Source organism: Equus caballus, chromosome 5, assembly GCF_041296265.1.
Source record: "Equus caballus isolate H_3958 breed thoroughbred chromosome 5, TB-T2T, whole genome shotgun sequence".
Classification (NCBI taxonomy): Eukaryota; Metazoa; Chordata; class Mammalia; order Perissodactyla; family Equidae; genus Equus; species Equus caballus.
This window is the reverse complement of record NC_091688.1, coordinates 39,450,424-39,472,177: the sequence shown is the minus strand read 5'-3', so window position 1 is coordinate 39,472,177 and position 21,754 is coordinate 39,450,424. Positions and strand designations below refer to the sequence as shown.

The 21,754-nt window shown below is 40.7% G+C and overlaps 1 protein-coding gene across 5 annotated transcripts in view; it reads left to right on the top strand.

The window, feature by feature from the left end:
- The first annotated feature begins 1,301 nt into the window (after window positions 1-1,301).
- The window catches only part of LOC100147077 (Fc receptor-like protein 5), a 58,731-nt gene continuing 38,278 nt past the window's right edge, over window positions 1,302-21,754 (top strand). For 3 of the 5 annotated variants that reach the window (XR_011438677.1, XM_070267003.1, XM_070267002.1), the window contains exon 1: window positions 1,552-1,694. Coding sequence is in view for 3 of the 5 variants with exons in the window: in XM_070267003.1 (XP_070123104.1) it covers window positions 1,622-1,694 (73 nt within the window). In the remaining 2 variants the exon portion in view is untranslated. Of the gene's footprint in view, window positions 1,319-1,551; window positions 1,695-21,754 lie in introns of those variants that run through there. The other 2 variants (XM_070267001.1, XM_070267004.1) reach the window with 2 other exon arrangements.

Below are 21,754 nucleotides of genomic sequence, written 5' to 3'. Positions count from 1 at the left end.
AAGTCTCCAGTCTGGCTCTCTGCAGTGTCCCTGGCCTGTGCCTACATTGCTGGTTCCCTCTCTCTAGGCTCCACCTCCCTACCCCCCTTGAGCAATTGCTTCTTGTAACTCAACCATTCTCACATGAAGAGTGCTCTCACAAGAGGTGTAGGGACATAGGGGAGGGGGACCTAAGAGACCTCCTAACCCATCACCCTGAGAGTGACCAGTGGAGGAGCTGCCCAGATTTTCACTTCATACAGGAAGTTTCTGACCATAGGACTCATGGACAGTCTTTGAAGTAATTTCCTCATTACTAGGTGGGGTTGTGGGGAACCAAGCCAGTGTTGAATGTTCTCTTGTCTGGGATGCTGAAGAGCAGTTTAGGGGATGCACTGACTGGAATCGGATCACTTACTTGAGGCCATGTAGTAGGACTGGACCACAACTGTCATGTTGGGGACTTTTTTCCAGAGTTTATTAAGAGTCTGGACCCTGGCTCTTGATTTATTGTGTGACCTTTCACAGGTTGTACAATCCCTTAGGACTCGGGTTTCACATCCATAAATGGGCTTAGTACACAATGCCCTGACTACCTTGAGTGCATGGTCATGGGGTCAGTGCTGCAGCTCCAGTCTTGGGGTGTACTATCTGGGCAGCTGAGGGGGAAGCCTCAGTGGGGAGGAGAAGGAGGCACTGCCCTGGGGTTAGCAAGATGGTGCTGCTCTTCTAGGTTACAGGAGGCAAGAGTTCTTAGATGTTGCAGAGTATCCAGTCTGGGGAAAAGGGTCCAGGGCTTGACCCTCAGTAGATGATGGTGAGTCTGAGGCACCTGAGGCTGTGGCCAGGGGGAGTGTGCAGATGTGCACCCCTGCCACTCTGTGATGGCAGGAGCAGAGCTGACAGAGGCTTAAAAGGAAATACTTGGTTTTGGTGCAGCTCAGAGCCTATCAGTTTCACTGGGGGTTTGGCTTTGTCCTGCGTGGGGAGCATCACTAGCACTAGTGGCAGGTAAGAAAGCCATGTAGGTGCAAGCAATAGGCAAACGGCAACATGTGCTTTGGGGGTGTAGGGATTTGACGTTTCCCACAAAAAGCTTTTTGGCTCAGAGCTTCTTATTTAGGCAACTGACAGTTGAAATTTGTGGAAAATCTGAATGGAAGTTTGACTCATTAAACAGCATAGGAACAGAGGACATGAAAGGCTTAGTCCAGCCTGGCTGTAATAGAGTGACCTCTGAGCTGACCATAGGCTGGCCTTGGTGGGCAGGGCTGCCTGGGGCAGGCTGTTAACCAAGAGAAGCTGGTACGGGTTTTGAGCAGCTGTAGGGGTGGAAAGGGTGAGATCACTGCCACAGGGAGGGGTCTCTCCAACACAGGGCCTGGCATATCACAGAGTGAGGCTGTTTATAATTTATTCTGCACTCATGATCAAGGTCCTACTGTAGGTGCTGGGGATGATATGAAAGAGCTGAATGAGTTACTCTTGACTATCGGGCTGCCATCCTATAAAAAATATTTAGCTCCGCCCTTGGGGTGGGGAAGTGCATAAGGGGCTTCTCTGAGTGAAGCTTTTCATCTTCTTTTGTCTCTGCCTCTTAGATGTTTTCACTGCAACTGAACAGGCTGGCAGGCAGACTGAGATGGAGCCCTGTTCAGAAGACCGCCACCTCTGCTGGGCCGCTTGGCTCCTGGGAATCACCAGCCTCCTCCTCAGTGAGTTGTCCGGGCTCCTGGGAGGGGGGACAGTTGGATGGAACAGAGAGGCAGGGTCTTCCTTTCCTGTTTTATGTCTTTGGTGAACAAAAAGACAAAATAAATCTTATAATTTAGCAAATGCACTGCTTTTGGTTTAGAGTCCAGGGGTGAACAGAAAGAACAAATGGCCTTTTGGTTGTGGGGAGTCTGGGAACCCTGAGCTAGAGCAGCCTTGGCTGCATTAAGAGACCATTAACGTGGAGGCGAGGCCACTTCTGCTGCCATAGCAGTAAGGCAGGAGAGCCTGGAGCTGCCTGGGGAGAGGGATGGAGACAGACAAAGAAATGTCTCCTGGGGACAGAGAGAGTGGGAACCAGGCACTCTTGGCCTGGAACTCAGAGGAGATCGGACGGCCTCTTCAAGTGTCACGTGAGGAGGGGGCTGACATAGCACTCCTGTGTCTGAGCTGGAGGAATCAGCTCTAGTCTGGGCTTCTCCTCTGAAAAAGGAGAGTGAATAAACACACTCGACCTGTGTTTGAGGCTCAGCTCTAAGCACCAAGGAGAGAGTCTCACATTTAACTTAAGATTACTTGTGAATTTTGCATTCCACTATAGTTTTCATCTGAAAAAGTTAAGAAGTGGGGCCAGCCCAGTGGTGCACAGGTTAAGTTCGCATGTTCAGCTTCGGTGGTCCAGGGTTTACCAGTTCAGATCCTAGGTGCGGACCTACACACCACTTATCAAGCCATGCTGTGGCAGGCGTCCCACATAAAATAGAGGAAGATGGGCACAGATATTAATTCAGGGCAAGTCTTCCTCAAAAAGAAATAAAAAGGTAAGAAGTATTTATCTTTGAGTAAAGTGATCCTCTAGGATGATGCCCTTTTTCATCCCTGTGGGTTGCAACTCCTACTGCCAGACTGAAGGCACTGTTTTAGAGAAAAACCCTGGAAACAAAGAAGATACACATCAGTTCAGGAATGATTGAACAAAGTGAGGAATAAGAGCACCATGGAATAACATGGAGGATAAAAAAACAAGTGTACCAGTTGTCTCAATGGGATTTCCAGTTTCCATGAACTCAGATGCATGAATTTCCATGAGCAAGATACAGGACACTGAATATGATGAAATTCTAATTTTGTAAGTGAACAGGAGCCTTCAAAATTTAAGGATATCTCTGTAGCCACACATTTATAAATGGAGAAAATGTGGAAGGAAGCAGCAGACTGCTAAAATGGATTCCTGGAGAGGATGATCTTGAGGAGGAAACTGAGGAGGGGGAAGTAGAGATGAGGGAGGGTTAAACAGAAAGAGAATTGAAAGAAAGACTGTCTTATGGAGGGCCGAGTATCTCATTTATGACTTTGAGATTTGTGTTTATGTATAACAAAATTAAATAAAGAACTGTCACTGCAAAATAACCAATAATCGTTCTATCGATAAGAGAAATAAGGTGAGTTTTACTTGAGCCAGAGTGAGGATTATAATCAGGGAAGGCTTTAGAAAGAGTTCCAGAGAAGCATCATTTTCAGCACAGTCTTATATCTTTTTAGAAGAAAGAACATCCATTAAACACACCCACGATACATTTTCATCAAAGTTTCAGAGAGGTATTTAGTTGCAAATTAGTAGGTCAACACAACTCTGATGTCAGGAAAGGGACTAATCTAGGCATTGCCAATAGGTCATAGGAGAGGAAAGATGCATTCCTATCTTGAGATTGCATTCTTTAATTTATTGTTTAAATCAGAAGTACAATGTATGTATAGGCCACAAGTCAGGCTTCTTTTGTTCAAGCTGAATCAGTTTTGAACCCAAATAGTTACCAGATATACCTCAATATGTGAAAGTCTCTTCTCATTTTCCCCTTTTGATCAATAATCTTTCAATAGAAAGCATTGCTGACCAAAATATTGTCCCTCGGTGCCAGTGTAGTTGCTGCCTGCCCTGGGTCCATCATGTCCCTTGGTGCTAGGTTTTTATTTCATCAGTTTTCCCAGTTATCCATGTTGAGGGGAAAAGTTCAGATATAGTGGACAAGCATAGACATACATATTAATAGGGGAAGCATTTCATAGGATATGTAACTTGTCATCTATTTTTAGATTATCACACAAACATTGCACATGTGCTTTACATGACTTCTGATAGTTACATTGTTTAAAACAATTATTGAACAGGCAATCAAATACTTAGAATGATTCACTTAAAAATGAATACTTAGGCATAGTCTTAGTAAGAAAAGGAAATTTGTTCAGAGCTGTAAGATTGATCAACCATCTCAATTTGTCGAGCAGTCATTACTCTAGCCTGCATGCCAGTCTTACAACACTGAGCAAAGAAAAAAAATAATTAGTTAGAATATTATGACTAATACAAGAATTCTAAGGAGTAGTAGAGGAGCCAGCTTTTGCGGCCCAGGATTTGCCAGTTTGAATCCTGGGTGTGGACATGGCACTGCTTGTCAAGCCATGCTGTGGTAGGCGTCCCACATATAAAAAGTAGAGGAATATGGGCACAGATGTTAGCACAGGGCCAATCTTCCTCAGCAAAAAAGAGGAGGACTGGCAACAGATGTTAGCTCAGGGCTAATCTTCCTCAAAAAAAAAAGGAGTTGTAGAAATAGGAATTACAATCCAGATTGCAAAAGTGAGACAATACTGGAAAGGAGACAACTAAACAAATCAAGGCTTGGTGTAGGGACCCTTAGGGCATTCACCTAATTTTTCATGTGGTGTAACAGAGATGACACTTTGTAAGCTTCATCAGATATAAAAGCATAGCATTCAGTTTGAATGATTACACACATACCACCTTGGGATGCAGTTGAAATATCGAAAGCCATTTTATTTTAAAGGGCAGCCTTTCTCATTAAAGACACTTCAGTATTTAATAAGGCTATTCCTGCTTGACTATCATTAAGGGCTTGTTGAGTAAATTTAGTCTAGGCTTCTATATGTGATAAGACATCTTCTAGCCCCAAAGAAAGAGCAAATATAACCACTAGGTGGCCATATCAGGGAAACAATGAATGAGCCCAACTGTCCTTAAGGAAAGAAGATTGGCAATTATTGTTGGTTCAGGGCAAGTCCCTCTCTGCATCCAAGGGAAACCCAGGGTGCAATGCCCTAGCCATCTGGGTGGTAGCCAAGGCCAGAGATTTGTTCCACATAACCATTGAGTTCCATTAGGAGCCACCTAATAAATGCCTGGCCTTCAAGACTAGTCTGTTCCAAACCAATCACTTTCTTTGAGTATGATAGTATTATGAAAACCTTAAATGGAACAATTATAAAATGGGTATATGATTTCAGCATTACAAGGGTTTAAATGATGAGATAGAAGGTTGGGAATACAGGTGTGGTCCAGAGTCTTGGGACAGGTGTCTACAACAGATCCCATCTTCTTCTCATCCTGGTTTGGAGGTATTCATCTTGGTCAGTTGAAGTCAGGTGTCAGAAACAGGAGTTGAAATCCACTCAGGCAGAAGAGCCTTTTTTTAACGACAGATGTGAACCCATGAGTCTATGCCGTTTATTTCTGCAGCACAAGGACTGGTTAAAATTACCTGTTATGGTTCTTTCCAAAGGAACTGCTGAAACTCTTTTATTTGATGCTTCTTCCAGTAAATAAGTTCTCCAGGTCATAGTCCATGATCCTTAAGGTCTTCATCTCTCAGGAGCTCTCTGTAAAAGAAATCAGCTACTAAGCTTTCATTTCTTTTAAGCACCTCAGTGAGACACTGACAACAATGTAATATATCACCCTTAAGCAAAGTTGGTTCATACATTTCCTCATCTGATTACATAAGCTGTCCTGTTATTACTTCAAAAGGAGACAATTGATATTTACCAAAAGGTGTAGATCCAAGACTGAGAAGTACTGGCTGAAGAGCTTTTGGCCATGAGAGATTAAATGTTTGAAATCTTTGCCAATTGAGTTTTGATTATACTGTTAGTTAAAATGTTGCATTATCGGCCAAATGTTACAGATAGATTTAATTATTTGTCCAGCGAAATGAGTTTTCTGGTCACTGGGTAACTCAGTAGGAATTCCCCAAACAGAATTATTCTTTTCAATAATTTACCTACTACTAAAGCCACTGCTCTTCTTCAGGGAAAGGCCTCAACTCAATATGAAAATAAGCAGATCATTAATAAGATAATTATACCCATGAGATGGTCGTGTTTGAACAAAGTTCAATTGCCATACCTCAAAGGGTCCCTTAGGAAGGGAAAAGTGACCATTTGACCCATGAAGGGTTTTCCTGGGATTATATTTAGGACATATAATACAATGAGCATATGCTTTATGAACCACTGTGGGAGAAAGTTTCAAAAACTATTGTTTTCCCCACAAAATCATCTTTTAAGGTGCTCAATGGGAAATTGATGCATATCATGATGCAGTGGAAATTGTGCTCCAGTAGGCACTGTGGTTTGTTATCAAACCGGAACCACATCTGTGTGGTGGTGTCAAAAATTCCCCCTTTTGTTGCCACCTCTGTTTCTCTTCTTCCATGGCAATTTCGTGAGCCTGGAGAAGGAAATCTTTGACTGGGTTAGCAGAGTTAATAGAAAGTAGTGGGCATTCTTGAGGCTGGACAGCATATCCTGCTTGATAATGTCCTTGCTTATCCTTTAGGTAAGACCCATCTGTAAACCAAATCAGATAATATAGTGCTGTTATGATTGTTTCCTCCTCTGGTGCTGGAAGCAAGGTAGCAGGGTTAAGATAATGAATAATATTTGCCTATGAAATGTAACCTGAAAAGGTTTGTCATCACTTAATGCTACCCATGCAATTTAGCATATCAAACAAGCCTAATTAGTTCAGTATCTCCCCCTTTATAGGGAGGACAAATTTATTCAAGAAGTCCCAGGGGTCCTTTGAAAATTCTCAAAGAAACAATTTATTTCAGGTCAAAACAAAGACTTCATTTAAGATCTGAGTTTTGGGAGAAGCTTGTCAAAAATATCAAAAGGTTTTAAAACATGATCAAATAAGATCAGGTGTTTTGCTGATTTTGTGTTGCTCTGAAACACTGGTTGCTGTGAAATAATACTTAGTTATCCACTTAACCAAAGCACCACAGATTTTTTTCTTTTTGAGGAAGATTAGCCCTGAGCTAACTGCTACCAATCCTCCTTTTTTTGCTGAGGAAGACTGGCCCTGAGCTAACATTGTGCCTATCTTCCTCTACTTTCTATGTGGGATACCTACCACAGCATGGCTTGCCAAGCGATGACATGTCCGCACCTAAGATCCGAACCAGCGAACCTTGGGCTGCCAAGCGGAACATGCATACTTAATCGCTGTGCCATCAGGCTGGCCCCAGTGCAACAGATTTTAAAGACAAACAGTTAAAAAAAACACCTTAGATCCTTTAACAGAGGTATTTCAGCCTTTTAGAACATAGGAAATTATTTTGACAAAACATAGAATGTCTGTTTTTTAGGTAGACTTCTTTTGAGCACTGAGGTGCTCAAAATAAATAAGGAAATACCCTTTATAATCTTATTATCAACAGCAGACTAAAAGTTCAGGAAAATTAGCCTTTCAAGAAAGAGAAAACCAAATTCTGATTTTTCATTGGCTTACTTTTGATATTTACACTCATTTACTTAGTTAAATTTATTCCACTCTTAGCCAGCTTGACCATGCATAAAACTCTTTTCTCAAGCTTCCTTTTTTGCAAACCTTCTATAAATTTCTTTGTACATTCAGAATTTGTCCCATGCCTTCATTTTTTTCCCCTAGTACTTTAGGACAAATAATCTTTCTTAACAAAACAAAAATATTTCCTTTCTTTATAGCTTCTTTACTGAAAACATACATCTTACTTTCCTTGAATGCAAAGATGTTTTCCTTACTAACTTTTAGTAGCTTTAATCACATGTGTTAATTAGGTTTCTTAACCCTTACAGACCCTAATTTTTAGTGAAAACCAAGAAGTAGGCAATTATAAACTGTCTTTTGCATTAGTATTCTGTGTCTTGGCAAATTTATAAATACTTTTTATAATTTCTAGAAGAATGCTACTTCATAGTACAATCTTTTAATAAAATGAAAGACTTGTTTGATAATAGACCCAAACATCTTTTAGTCTCTCTGTAATAAGAAGGCAAAAGTAGATAAACTTATATTTAGTAATGAATATCTAATATTTTATCTCATATGGAAATGACCAAGATACTCAATAAATTTCTATCATTTAAGCTAATTTAACAAAACTCTAAGGTTTCAAGTCATCAAAATGTTTTGAAGTTATTTTAAGTACATACACCATAGCACATAATTATTGTTAAAATTTCACCCCAAAACTTTTATCTTTTCTCATCCATTTGGTTTACTTGTTTCCAATAATTATATTTAGATTGCCTACAAAAAGTTTATGAGACATTAGACAAAATCGGCTATCATTCTACACTACTTTTTATTAAGATTTTGATAGTTAACAACCTTGTGAAATTACAGTTGTACATTATTATTAGTCATGTTGTAGGTACACCACTTCACCCTTAGTGCCCCCCCCCCCCCTTTCCCCTGGTAACCACCAATCAGTTCTCTTTGTCTATATGTTAACTACTACCTATGAGTGGAGTCATACAGAGTTTGTCATTCTCTGTCTGGCTTATTTCACTCAACATAATACCATCAAGGTCTATCCATGTTGTTGTGAAAGGGATGACTTTGCCCTTTTTTTATGGCTGAGTAGTATTCCATTGTATACATATACCCTATCTTTTTTATCCAATCTTCAGTTGCTGGGCACTTAGGTAGCTTCCATGTCTTGGCTGTTGTGAATAATGCTGCCATGAACACAGGGGTGCATGGGATTTTTGGAATTGCTGATTTCAGGTTCTTAGGATAGATACCCAGTAGTGGGATGGCTGGGTCATAAGGTATTTCTAGTTTTAACTTTTTGAGAAATCTCCGTACTGTTTTCCATAGTGGTTGCATCAGTTTGCATTCCCACCAACAGTGTATGAGGGTTCCTTTTTCTTCACAGCCTCTCCAACATTTGTCACTCTTGGTTTTGGATATTTTTGTGATTCTAACAGGTGTAAGGTGATATCTTAGTGTAGTTTTGATTTGCATTTCCCTGATGATTAGTGAGGATGAGCATCGTTTCATGTGTCTATTGGCCATCCGTATATCTTCTCTGGAGAAATGTCTGTTCATGTCCCCTGCCCATTTTTTGATTGGGTTGTTTGATTTTTTGTTGTTGAGCTGTGTGAGTTCTTTATGTATTATGGAGATTAACCCTTTGTCGGATAAATAACTTGTAAATATTTTTTCCCAATTAGTGGGCTGTTTTTTTGTTTCAATCCTGTCTTCCCTTGCCTTGAAGAAGCTCTTTAGTCTGATGAAGTCCCATTTGTTTATTCTTTCTATTGTTTCCCTCGTCTGAGGGGTTATGGTGTCTGAAAAGATTCTTTTGAAACTGATGTCAAAGAGTGTACTGCCTATATTCTCTTCTAGAAGACTTATTGTTTCAGGCCTAATCTTTAGGTCTTTGATCCATTTTGAGTTTCATTCTACACTATTTTGCTGACAAATTATGGTACATGAGCTTATTTGACTAATAAACCTGAGATGCGAGTCTGCATCATTCGAACACTGATGACTCAGGGGACATGCCTATTTAAACAAGCTTTTGTTTACCAAAGCTTATTTCATATTATATTAACTTGAGAGATATTTTGGTTAGTTTCTATTAAATTTAGAGATAACTAATGTAAGCACTTACTTTAAACCAATTAAATAGAGCTTCTTTAGAAATTATGCCACCCAGAGGTAGAAAAATATCACATATATAACATATATAGAGAGACACACACAAACACACAGACTGATGCAACAAAGATTTTATAGCGTTCATTTAAAAAATTTTCCTTAGATCTTTGGGTAAGGGTGTTTTTGTAGCAGTCTGTATCTCCAAAAGATTCTCCCTCCCCAATCCCCCTTTTGTTCTCCAGATTTAGGAATCTAGGATAGTCTAGATAATAGATCCCAGAGAGGTCACAAGTTTCTTTGAGAAAAACAGAGGAGGTTACTTACTTATCAAAAGACTGACACACACACACAATTACATTTTCCTTAATTTGCTTTTTTTCCTCTGGGTGCTTAATTTTATCTTAATTTAGGCAGGAAGGCCTAAAAACTCCTATCAGGCTTTGAAGATCAGCTTCTAACTTGGCCAAATTTCTGATCATGAGTTACTAAATCCTTTCAAATATCTTGTCAGTTTTCGCTGGGACAAACAGTAACTATACCTGGCTGCATTAAACAATTCCACTAATTTTTAATCTTAGTCTCCCCTTAACTATTTAAAGGTAGTAGTTTCCCAGAAAAATCTCTCAGGGTCTTATTAACCCTGAGAGAGGCTCATATCGTGTCCTCGTTTGAAGGTAGGTTATGAGGATGCCCTTAAAGCCATGACTTAATAAATGCACTTCTTAAGTGATCTTACTTAATTGGAACATTCCATCTAATGGCCAAAGTACAAGTTTTGGAGGCTCAAAGGAGCCCCAAAGTGGCTACTGTAATTTTAAATTATCCCAGGTTATCTTGATCCAAGGATCCAACCATTTACAGTTGTCTCCATTTTGTTAAGCACTTGCAACTATCTACTCCACCAAATGTATTGTACATGAAGTCAGTCAGAATTCCAGGGGAGGCTGCCTTTTGGGAGCTGGTCAGCTTTTAGAAGTGTAACTTTCTATTTTCTTTTAGTATGGTTTTACTACAAAGTCTGAACAACTTCTAAGGACCTATTAAACAATTTGTTCAGACTTTATAGAGAAAATTTCTTCCAATTTAAAGTCAAATTAAACAGGCCAGCCTGCTCTGTTCATTCCAAAGTTCCCCCTAGGCTCCCCTGACTTAGGAAATTCCTCCTAGGTTTCTCTTGCCTAGGGAATTCCCCATAGATTCCTCTTACCTAGGAAATGTACCAGCAGTCCCTTAAGATGCCTTGTCTTAAGACTTGAAACAGCTCAATTAGGAGTCAGGACCTGCAGCTTAAATAAAGATGTCCAGGCTTCAGGAAAACTTACAAGGGCCATCTGAACTGTGTAGTGAAGCCAGAAGAGCTCAATGGGCCATAGTGGTACCAAGCAACAGCTCAAAGTGTATTCCAGGTGGTCACCAGTGGGTTTCTCAGAAATCTTGCCTCACTATGCCAAGAAATGTCAATGCAAAATAACCAATAGCCATTCTATAGATAAAAGAAATAAGATGAGTTATACTTGAGCCAGAGTGAGGATTATATCCCACCAAGGCCTTAGAAAGCATTCCAGAGAAGGATCGTTTTCATTACAGTCTTGTATCTTTTTAGAACAAAGAACATACATATTAAACACACCCAGGATACATTTTCATCAAAATTTCAAAGAGGCATTTAGTTGCAAATTAGCAGGTCAACTTGACCCTGAGGTCAGGAAAGGGACTAATCTGGGCATTAACAATAGGGCATAGGAGGGGAAGTATGCATTCTTATCTTGAGATTGCATTCCCTAATTTAATGTTTAAAGCAGAAATACAATGTATGTTTAATAGGCCACAAGTCAGGTTTCTTTAGTTCAAGCTGAATCAGTTTTGAACAAAAATAGTTACTTCATATACCTCAATATGTGAAAATCTCTTGTTAGAACTAATGGGAACAAAATAACAACTAGTGAAGTAGGAATTCAGATGAAAGCTGTGAAAGCTTTCACTGTTGTGTTTTGTCCTAATATTCCATCTGCTAAATGAAGTTGCAGGGAATTATATGAAATATAGTGGATTAGAGGGCATCTGTGCACAGGATGTCTTGAATTAACAGTGAGCTTTGCATTAGACCCCTTTAACTATGTAACCTAGCGTCAACAGTAAAATGTAGGCTTTCTCCACTTCTTCAGTTTTATTCAAATGGAGAAATATATTAAATTATATAGGGTTTTCTCCATTGCCCCTGGGGTTGTAAAATTATATAGAAAAGAGAGAGAAAGGGAGGGAGGGAAGGAAGTAGGGAGGAAAAGAGAGGAAGAAAAACAGGAAGTGTCACAAAAATGGACATTTATGATGATTTTTGAGTGTTAAATTTTATATCATTTGATTGAATTTTAACTCTGTCTTTCTGACTATCATGCCTTCCCATGGCTTTATTTTCTTCTTCAGGATTCGATCTTTTGTGGACCCCAGAGCTCTTGCTGCTTTCCTTCTCTTTCTAAGTCTTCTTCCATCTTCCTCACAGCTGGTGCTCCCCATCCAGCTTCTGGGGCAGATCATCCCCTGAAGCCTGAGAGCCGAGCCTCCTCTCTCTCTGGGTCCCCCCCTTTCTAGAAATTGGGGAGTCTGACTGGGCTTCTGTTTAACCCTTCCCTAGCAAGAAGTCCCTGCTCTGCTAACCCCTGTAAGTACTGGCTTCCCCTTTCCCTGGAGAGGGAAGTTGGAGGATGAGACTACAAGACCTGCTGAGATCCTGGTGATCAAAGTCCTGGGAGAGAGGAGCCCTGGGGAGGACAGGGAAAGGGTGGGAGAGCTGAGGGGCAGCTCCTGCAGGAGAGAAGCTCTGGGTGGGAAGAGAGGAGACCCAGGTTCCAGGTCTGGCTCTGCCCTGTGTGATCCAGGACAAGGTCATCCATCAAGGGGCCTCCCGCCCTGTGAAAGGAGGGGCCTGTTCAAATTCCCTCTAAGTCCCCTCCCAGCTATGACACGCTGAGATTTATGCATCCACCCAAACAGGACTCTCCTGTGGCTACTTCAAGGTCTCCCTCTGTCTCTTCATCTTGTCTTGTCCCATTCCTGTGGCCTAAGAGGGATTGCCAGCTGGTAAACCTGTTTAGAGCACCTTCAAAGAGAAGACCCCTGGCAGTCCCTGTGGTCACTTCCTCAGCCCTCCAAGGAGAGAGGGAATCCTCCTCTTCAAGCCTCTTCTTTGGGATCCAGCCTGGCCCTCTGTTTTCTCTCTCTCTGCTCCTGAGAGGAGTCTCAAGGCCACCTGGAAGGACATCATCTTCTTCCCCCAGTGTGTGGGACTACATCTGCAAACCCTGCTCAGGAAAGCATGCTACAGCAGTGCTACTCAGAAGCAGTTAACTGAGAACCTCGGCTAGAGCTTCTCAGTTTCTGTCTGTTGAGCAAGAAATACCAATTTCTTTCTATCTGTTCCCCAGCACTGACCCCCTCTTACCAATGCCGGGGGGAATAGACAAACGTTGTATGGTCAGAATTGCTGGTGAAAATCCCTTAGGAAGGTGCCACACTGGAAACTGAAATGCTGTTTCTCAGTACAACCATCTGCACATTTCCCCATTGGAACCGGGGTGTTCCTTTGAGGACCAGGTTAAATAGAGCGTTTATGGTTAGTGTCTATCGCTGTACCCAAAACTGCGTATTTCACCATGCGATTACCTCGGAATGCCGTGATTGACTGAGGTGTTAAAAAATACCTTGATTTCACTCATTAATTAATGAGAGAACCAGTAGCCTATTGGAACTGGTTCAAAGGAAGAGTAAGAGACCACACCCATATAAGTCATCACAAATGTTGGAATTGTTACCGAACACAAACATAGGTTCGTTTACTCATTGCACAGTAGTGCCCAAAACAGAAAAATCAGGCTTGTGGCAAGGAAAGAGGGTTTATTATTATTGAAAGGCAGACAGACGAGGGGTTGGAGTTAGAACTCAGGTCCACCTCCTCAAATGGAAAAAGAGAGGGTTTTTTATCTGGGGTTTTAGGCAGGATGTGGTGCACGTGGCCTTGCTCATTGGTGTCTTCCCACCAGCCTACATTTGGCTTTGAAGACTGAATTTCTTTTCCATGCACTGTCTGGACTTTTCTGATCAGTTTTCATCTTAAGTCTGTGTTTGGCCCTGGGAGGCTGAATCTTGATGTCTGGACCTTGACTTCCTGGGAAAGACAGCTCACTCATATGCTAAGGAGGGACAGGAAGACCTGGTTAGCTTTGAACAACAGTTGGCCATGTTGAATATGCACAGCTGCAGTCAGCAAAGCTTATCTCAACATTTTGGCTCTAGGGAGGATTTTTTAACTCCTTAGTTCTCAGTTTCAGAATGAATTTACAAACAGATGCCCTGTGTTTACAGAGTTTATGGTATTTGTGGTTACATAGAGAAAGGTCTGGAGGGATACATGTTAATAACAGTGCTTACCTCTGGGAGGAGGCACTCTTTGAACTTTTACTTGGATCAATTCCATAATCTATATAGTAGTTTTTTATGAACACATTATACTCTTACAATTACAAAGCAACTTACTAAAGAAAGGGGAAAATGCCCACATCAAATTGAGTTAACAATATAAATTTTCTCAACTCAAGCTTGAGATAACATGTAGCCTGTCTTTCCTCCATCTTTACCATTCTCCCTGGCAGCACAGATGTCCTTGGGTACCTGGCAACATGGGAGTTGACAGTGGCCATGGAAGTCAGCTGCTCTGGACACAGCAATAAACTTCCATTCAGTCTGAGGGCTTTGGAAAACAAGAAGGCCCTGGGTAGACTTTGACTCCCTACAACCATCTGTGGGATCACACCCATGGGTGTCTGACTCCCTGGAGCCTGTAGGGGAGGAAGACATTTCCTCTACCCAATGTGGGTTCATCTGGCCAGAGGATGAATTAAATTCATGTGAGACATGATAGCAGGAGAAAATTAAACAAAGCTTTATAACATGTATACATGGGAGAAGTCAGGCAAGCTGAGCAACTCGTCAAAATGGCTGAAGTCCCCACTTAAATATCATCTCCAGCTAAAGACAAAGGAGGATGTTGGGGGTGGAGGAAGTCAGTTACAGGAGGTTACCAGACAAGCACAATAAACAAATGCAGATTTAAATCCTTGCCTTCCCCATTGATTAAGAGTTTCTAGAGATGAGGTCATCCCCGCGTCTTCCTGGTAGAGAGGGAGATATCTTTACAGATGGAGATTTCCTTTACAATGTAAGTGTCTTACAAAGGGTAAGTAAATTCTACTTTTCAGTTGCTTTCCTGTCTGCAAAGTAACCAGCCTCAAATAATCATCATGCCAAAGAGACATATCTTGGGGTGGCCAATTCCAGGCCCCCACAAGCCCATCACTGTACCCAGTTGGAGACCCTGAGGGGACAGCTGGGGGAGAGGAAAGGGCACTACTCTGGGACCTGGGAATGTCTGGTTCTGATGCCAGGTGGGCTTGGTCAAGAATAATCGTCATCATAATGTGAAGGAACATATTTATGGAACAATTATCGACCACTGTGCTGAAAGCTTTTATCTTCTTAAATCCCCACAATAGTTCTGTGAGGTAAGCACTGTTAATATTTCCATTTCACAGATGAGAAAGGAAGAGAGGTTAGATAACAGCTCAAGTCCACACAGCCAGAAAATGGAGGACCTGGACTTCAACTTAAGTGGAGCTTAAGTCTTGCTGACTCTAAAGTCCAAGCTCTCCCAGATCATGTTCAGGTGCTCTGTGACTGCCACAGCCCTGCACTCCAGGGTGATGTTACTCCACCTGGGTGTGATGGACAGTGACCAGACCAGGATCTTGGGAAGGGGTACAGGTTCTGGGGTAGGACGGTCAAGAGAATGGAGCCTTATGTGAGTGGAGAACATTACAATTACATTACAAACATTATAATCCATTATCTCACTGAAGCTCTGGTTTCCTCCTTGTACAGAAGGTGAGACATTTTGTAGACAAAATAGAATTTGCCCAAAGCTAAATACATAGAAAGAGACAAGAAGGAAGGGAGCCACTGAGTTAAACCTTATGTGATTACACTAGACTGAGCAAGTCTTAAAAATCTCCCACAAGAAAATAAAGCCTGCGGTCCACCTACCCAAGGCCCATTACTTTTAGAAATTGGGTTTCTCCTCAAGGAGAAGAAGTTTGGAATGAAGGACTTGTTCTGGAAGTTGGGAATGAAGGACTTGTCCTGATTCAGGGACCTCTTCCTGCTTCACCTGCTGAGATGATGCCTGGTACTACACAACACATGGGGAGGAAGGACATCTGGCCAGCTCTGGGAGTCCAGAGGAAGGCCCCAAAGTAGAGACATTTGTGGGAGATGCAGTTGTAGTGACTGGGAATGACAACCCCACGTGTGGTTAGAGCATGCCACTAGACTTATGGTACACAGAGGAAGTGGAGTGGGGAATTTACAAGCTAGTCATAGAAATCCCATGGGGTCCTAAAGCTTTCAAAGCCACTGTCTACACAGCAGGGTATTTCTCTATGCAGAGAAACTGTAAGGAAAGAAAGAGTCACTAAATGAGGTTCTTAAGAAGTGTGGCAGGCTAGACTTTCCCGTATATCTATGGAGGCTCTTAGGGCTGGATTTTGTGAGTGAGGCTGGCCTCGGGCTGAAGCTCAGGAAGAGCACAGGAGACAAGGAGGATGGACTATACAAGATTTCTGAATTGTGGTAGGCAGAATAGTTCCCCCCTAAAGATGTCCACATCCTAACCCTCAGAACCTGTGAATATCTTAAGTTAATGGCCAACGGGAATTAAGGTAATAGAAAGAATTAAGGTTGCTAACCAGTTGACATTAAAATAGTGAGATTTTTCTGGATTATCTTGATGGGACCAATGTAATCATGGTCCTTAAAAGTGAAAGAAGAAAGAGAGGAGTTCAGAGGGATGCAAAGTGAGGAGGACTCATCCCACCACTGCTGGTTTTGAAGATAGAGGGAGGTGGTCACTAGCTAGGAACGTAGGCAGCCACTAGAAGATGGAAAAGGCAAGAAAATATTTCTCTCCTGGCTCCTCAAGAAAGGAACACAGCCCTGCCGACACCTTGACTTTAGGTCAGTGAGACACGTCTCTGACTCCTGACCTACGTACAGTACGGTAAGATAAATTTGTGTCAATTTAAGCCACTGAGTTTGTAGTACAGTAGTCTCCCCTCACCTGAGATTTCACTCTCCCTGGCTTCATTTACTCAAGGTCAACTGCAGCCCAAAAATGTTAAATGGAAAATTCCAGATGTTAACAGTTCATGTTTTAAATTGCCCACTGCTCTGAGTAGTGTGTTGGAATCTCGCTTCATCCCACTTCATCCTGTCCAGCATGTGAATCGTCCTTTTGTCCAGTTTATCCACACTTATAGGCTACCCGCCCATTAGTCGCTTGGTAGACATCTCAGTTATCAGATGATTATTGCATTATTGCAGTTGTTGTGTTCAACCAACCCTTATTTTACTTAATAATGGCCTCAAAGAACAAGAGTTGTGATGCTGGCAATTTGGATATGCCAAATAGAAGCCAAAAAGTGCTTCCTGTAGGTGAAAGGTGAAAGTTTTTGACTTAATAAGAAATTAAAAAAACCCATATGCCAAGGTTGCTAAAATCTATGGTAACTTTTATTATAGTATATTGTTATAATTGCTCTATTTTATTATTAGTTATGGTTTTTAAACTCTTACTGTGCCTAATTTATAAATGAAACTTTATCATAGGTGTGTATGCATAGGAAAAAACAAAGTATATAAAGGATTCAAAACTATCCATGGTTTCAGGCACCCACTGGTGGTCTTGGAACATGTTCCCCGTGGATAATGGGGTACTGCTGTAATTTGTTATAGCAGCAATAGAAAACTAATACACAAAATAAATCAACTTAATCCTCTAAATAACAATAGGTGTTATGGCAAACATTCCATTTCCCCTAAAGTTCTATTTTCCTCTCCCAAAACACTGAAGTGATTTTATTCCTGGTATGAGTCTCAGCTCTGCTCTCCATTTGTGCTGAACCCACTTATCCTAATTTCAAGAGGGAAAATAGAGCCTGATGGCTGGTATCTGGAAGGAGTCCTGCAAAATAGGGCCCACGTGACACTCTTAGGCACAAAAGACGACAGTAGCCATGAGATTGAGGTGAGGGGGTGTCATGTACCATAGATAGTGAGGTGAAAAATATGGATAGATTCCACCCCTCCAGTTAAGCTGGCTACAGCCCGTTACTGCCCACTGTCCTTATGGGTCAAGTCTCAATTCTCAGGGATGTCATGTTGGGCACATAGACCCTCTGCTCATACTTGTCCTCGAGGCAGATCCAGGGTGGAGCCTCTTCTATCCCACTATGGACTTTGAGCATGGCTCTCCATTTTAACTCAGGCCCAAAGCCCCACAAGATCTCTTCCTGATCTGTTCCTGGCTCCTTGATCACATGAAACAACACAGAACCTCCTTGGATCCCCTTCAGAGGAATGTAGGCTCCAGAATCCTGAAGTGCAGAACCATGTGCTCCAGAAATCTTGATCCAGTGGTGCGGACACCAGGGCATTGGAAACAGGAAAGTGAGTGTTTTTTGATCAAGGATAAAAGAGAGAACCACAGGACCTCTTTTTAAATGAAATCCATCCAATACACTCCCTTGATTCCTGGAGGGCAGCCTAGTACGATGAATTTGAAGCAATTCTGGAATCAAGTCCTGGTTCCAGTGGAGTGTAACCTTGAACAGGTTACTTAACTTGCTAACCAGCAGTTTCCCTACCTGCCTCAAAATGATAGTGTGAATTAAATGAGCTCAAGAATCAAAAGCATCAGCGTATTTTCTGACACATATAAAGCGCATATCTGTAGGAGGCAGCTTCCAAAGTGGGTCCAAAGAGCCCTCCCTCCTCATGTTTACACCCTTTGTAACCACCTCCCCTGGAGTGTGGTCTGTACCTGATGACTTGCTTCTAAGGAACAGGATACAGCAAAGGTGATGGGATGTCACTTAGCGATGCAAGGTGACCCATCTTGCTCGCACTGTCTCTCTCCCTCCAGCCGATGAAACCATCTGCCATGTTGTCAGCTGGCCTGTGGAGAGGCCCACATGGTGAGGAACTGAGGGCAACCTCCAGCTAAAAACCAGGGAGTTGCTGATCTCAAAGGATACACTTTCAGCTTTTCACCACTGAGTATGATGTTATTTGCGAGCTTGCCATATATAGCCTTTAGTGTGTTAAGATAATTTGCTTCTATACCTAATTTGTTGAGAGTTTTTATCATGAAATCATGTTGAATTTTGTCAAATGCTTTTTATGCACCTATCGAGAAGATTGTATGATTTTTATCCTTCATGCTGTTAAGGTGGTGTATGACATTTATTGACTTGCATATGTTGGATCTACTTGCATGCCAGGGATAAATCCCACTTGATCGTGGTGTATGATGTGTTTAATATATTGTTGAATTCAGTTTGCCAGTATTTTGTTTCAGGGTTTTTGTATCTATGCTCATGAGGGATATTGGTCTGTAGTGTTGTTTTCTTGTAGTGTACTTGTTTAGCTAACTTCATAAAGTGTGTTTGGAAGTAATCTCTCCTCTTAATTTTTTTTTTGGAAGTTTCTGAGAATGATTGGAGTTAATTCTTCTTTAAATATTTGGTAGAATTCAGCAGGAAAGCCATCTGGTCCTGGGCTTTTCTTTTGGGGAGATTTTTCTTTTAATAATTCAATCTTCTTACTTGTTATTGTCCTGTTCAGATTTTCTATTTATTCATGATTCAGACTTGGTAGGTTGTATGCTTCTAGAAATTTATTGATTTCTTCTAGGTTATTCAATTTGTTGGCCTACGAAGTTCATAGCAATCTCCTTGGTTGTTCATATTTCTGTGGTATCAGTTACAATGTCTCCTCTTTTATTTCTGATTTTATTTGAGCCTTCTTTTTTTCTTAGTCTAGATAAAGGGTTGACAATTTTGTTTATCTTTTCATAAAACCAGTCTTAGTTTTATTGATCTTTTCTATTGTTTTTTAATTCTCTATTTGATTATTTCTGCTCTAATCTTTATGATTTCCTTCGTTCTGCTACTTTTGGCCTTCTTTTTCTAAATCTTTGAGACATAAAATTTGGTTGTTTATTTGAAAGCTTTCTTTTGTTCTTAATGTAGGCATTTCTTGCTATTAACTTTCCTCTTAGTGTTACTTTTGCTATATTTCATACATTTTAGTATACTATGTTTCCATATTTGTTTCTCTTAAGATACACCCTCCCCATACCCCCTTCTCTTCTGGTAATCATTAATGTATTCTCCTTATTTGTGTGTTTGATTGTTTGTTTTATCTTCCACATATGAGTGAAATCATATGGTATTTGTCTTTCTCAGTCTGACTTATTTGCTCAGCATAATATCAAGGTCCATCCATCTTGTCACAAAAGGCACAATTTTGTCCTTTTTATGGCTGAGCACTATTCCATTGTATATATATATACACCACATCTTCTTTATCCACTCATCCATTGATGGACACTTGGGTTGCTTCTATGTCTTGCCTATTGTAAAGAATGCTGTGATGATCATAGGGGTGCATACATCTTACTGACTTGTTGATTTCCAGTTCTTTGGATAAATATCCAATAATAACCAATAGTGGGATAGCTGGATCATATAGTATTTCTATTTTTAATTTTTTTGTGAAATTCCAATGCTGTTTTCCAAAGTGGCTGAACCAGTTTGCACTTCCACTAGCAGTGTATGAGGTTTCCCTTTTCTCCACATTCTCTCCAACACTTGTCATTTCTTGTCTTGTTAATTATAGCCATTCTGACAGGTGTAAGGTGATATCTCATTGCAGTTTTGTTTTGCATTTCCCTAAGAATTACAGATGTTAAACATATTTTCATGTGCCTGTTGGCCACCTGTATATCTCCTTTGGAAAAAGCCTGTTCATATCCTCTGCTCATTTGTGGATAGGGTTGTTCATTTTTTTGTTGTTGAGTAGTATGTGTTTTTTACATCTTTTGGAAATTAACCCCTTGTTGTACACATGATTTGCAAATGTTTTCTCCCAGTTGGTAGACTGTCTTCCCATTTAGTTCATGGTTTCCCATTTAGTTCATAGTCTGATATAGCCCCATTTGTTAATTTTTTCTTTACTTTCCCTTGCTTGAGTAGACATGGTATTTGAAACAATGCTGCAAAGGTCAATGTCAAAGAGTATACTGCCTATATTTTCTTCCAGGTGTTTTATGGTTTCACGTCATACATTCAAGTCTAATCCATTTTGAGTTAATTTTTGTGTATGGTGCAAGATAATGGTCTATTTTCATTCTTTTGCATGTGGCTGTCCAGTTTTCCCAACACCAATTATTGAAGAAATTTTCCTTTCTCCATTGGATCTTCTTGGCTCCTTTGTTGAAGATTGACTGGACATAGATGTGTAGGTTTATTTCTGGGCTTTCGATTCTGTTCCATTGTTCTATGTGTCTGTTTTTATTCCAGTACCACAGTTTTGATTACTATTGCTTCTATTGTATATCTCAAAGTCTAGGATTGTGATGTCTCCAGCTTTGTTCTTTTTCTCAGGGTTGCTTTGGCTATTCAAAATCTTTGTTGTTCCATATAAATTTTAGGATTCTTTGTTCTATTTCCATGAAGAATGTTATTGGTGTTCTGATTGGGGTTGCATTTAATCAGTAGGTTGCTTCAGGTAATATGGACATGTTAACTGTGTTTATGCTTCCAATCCATGAGAATGAAATATGCTCCAGTTATTTACATCTTCTTCAATTTCTTTTTTTTTTTTTTTTTTATAGATTGGCACCTGAGCTAACATCTGTTGCCAATCTTCCTTTTCTTTACCCTTTTTCTCCCCAAAACCACCCTGTACAAAGTTGTATATTCTAGTTGTAGGTCCTTCAGGTTCTGCTATGTAGGACACCACTTCAGCATGCCTTGATGAGCAGTGCTAGGATCCGAACCAGTGAAACCCTGGGCTGCTGAAGTGGAACGCACAAACTTAACCACTTGGCCACAGGGCCGGCCGCCAATTTCTTTCAATAATGTCTTATAGTTTTCAGTGTATAGGTCTTTCACCTTTTTGGTTAAATTTATTCCTAGATATTTTATTCTTCTTGTTGCAACTGTAAATGGGACTGTATACTTGACTTCTCTTTCTGCTAGTTCATTATTAGTGTATAGAAATACAACTAATTTTTATAAGTTGATTTTGTACCCTACAACGTTGCTGTAGTTGTTGACTATTTCTAATAGCTTTCTGCTGGATTCTGTAGGGTTTTCTATATAGAGAGTTCTGTCATTTGCAAATACTGACAGTTTTAATTCTTCCTCTCCTATTTGAATCCCT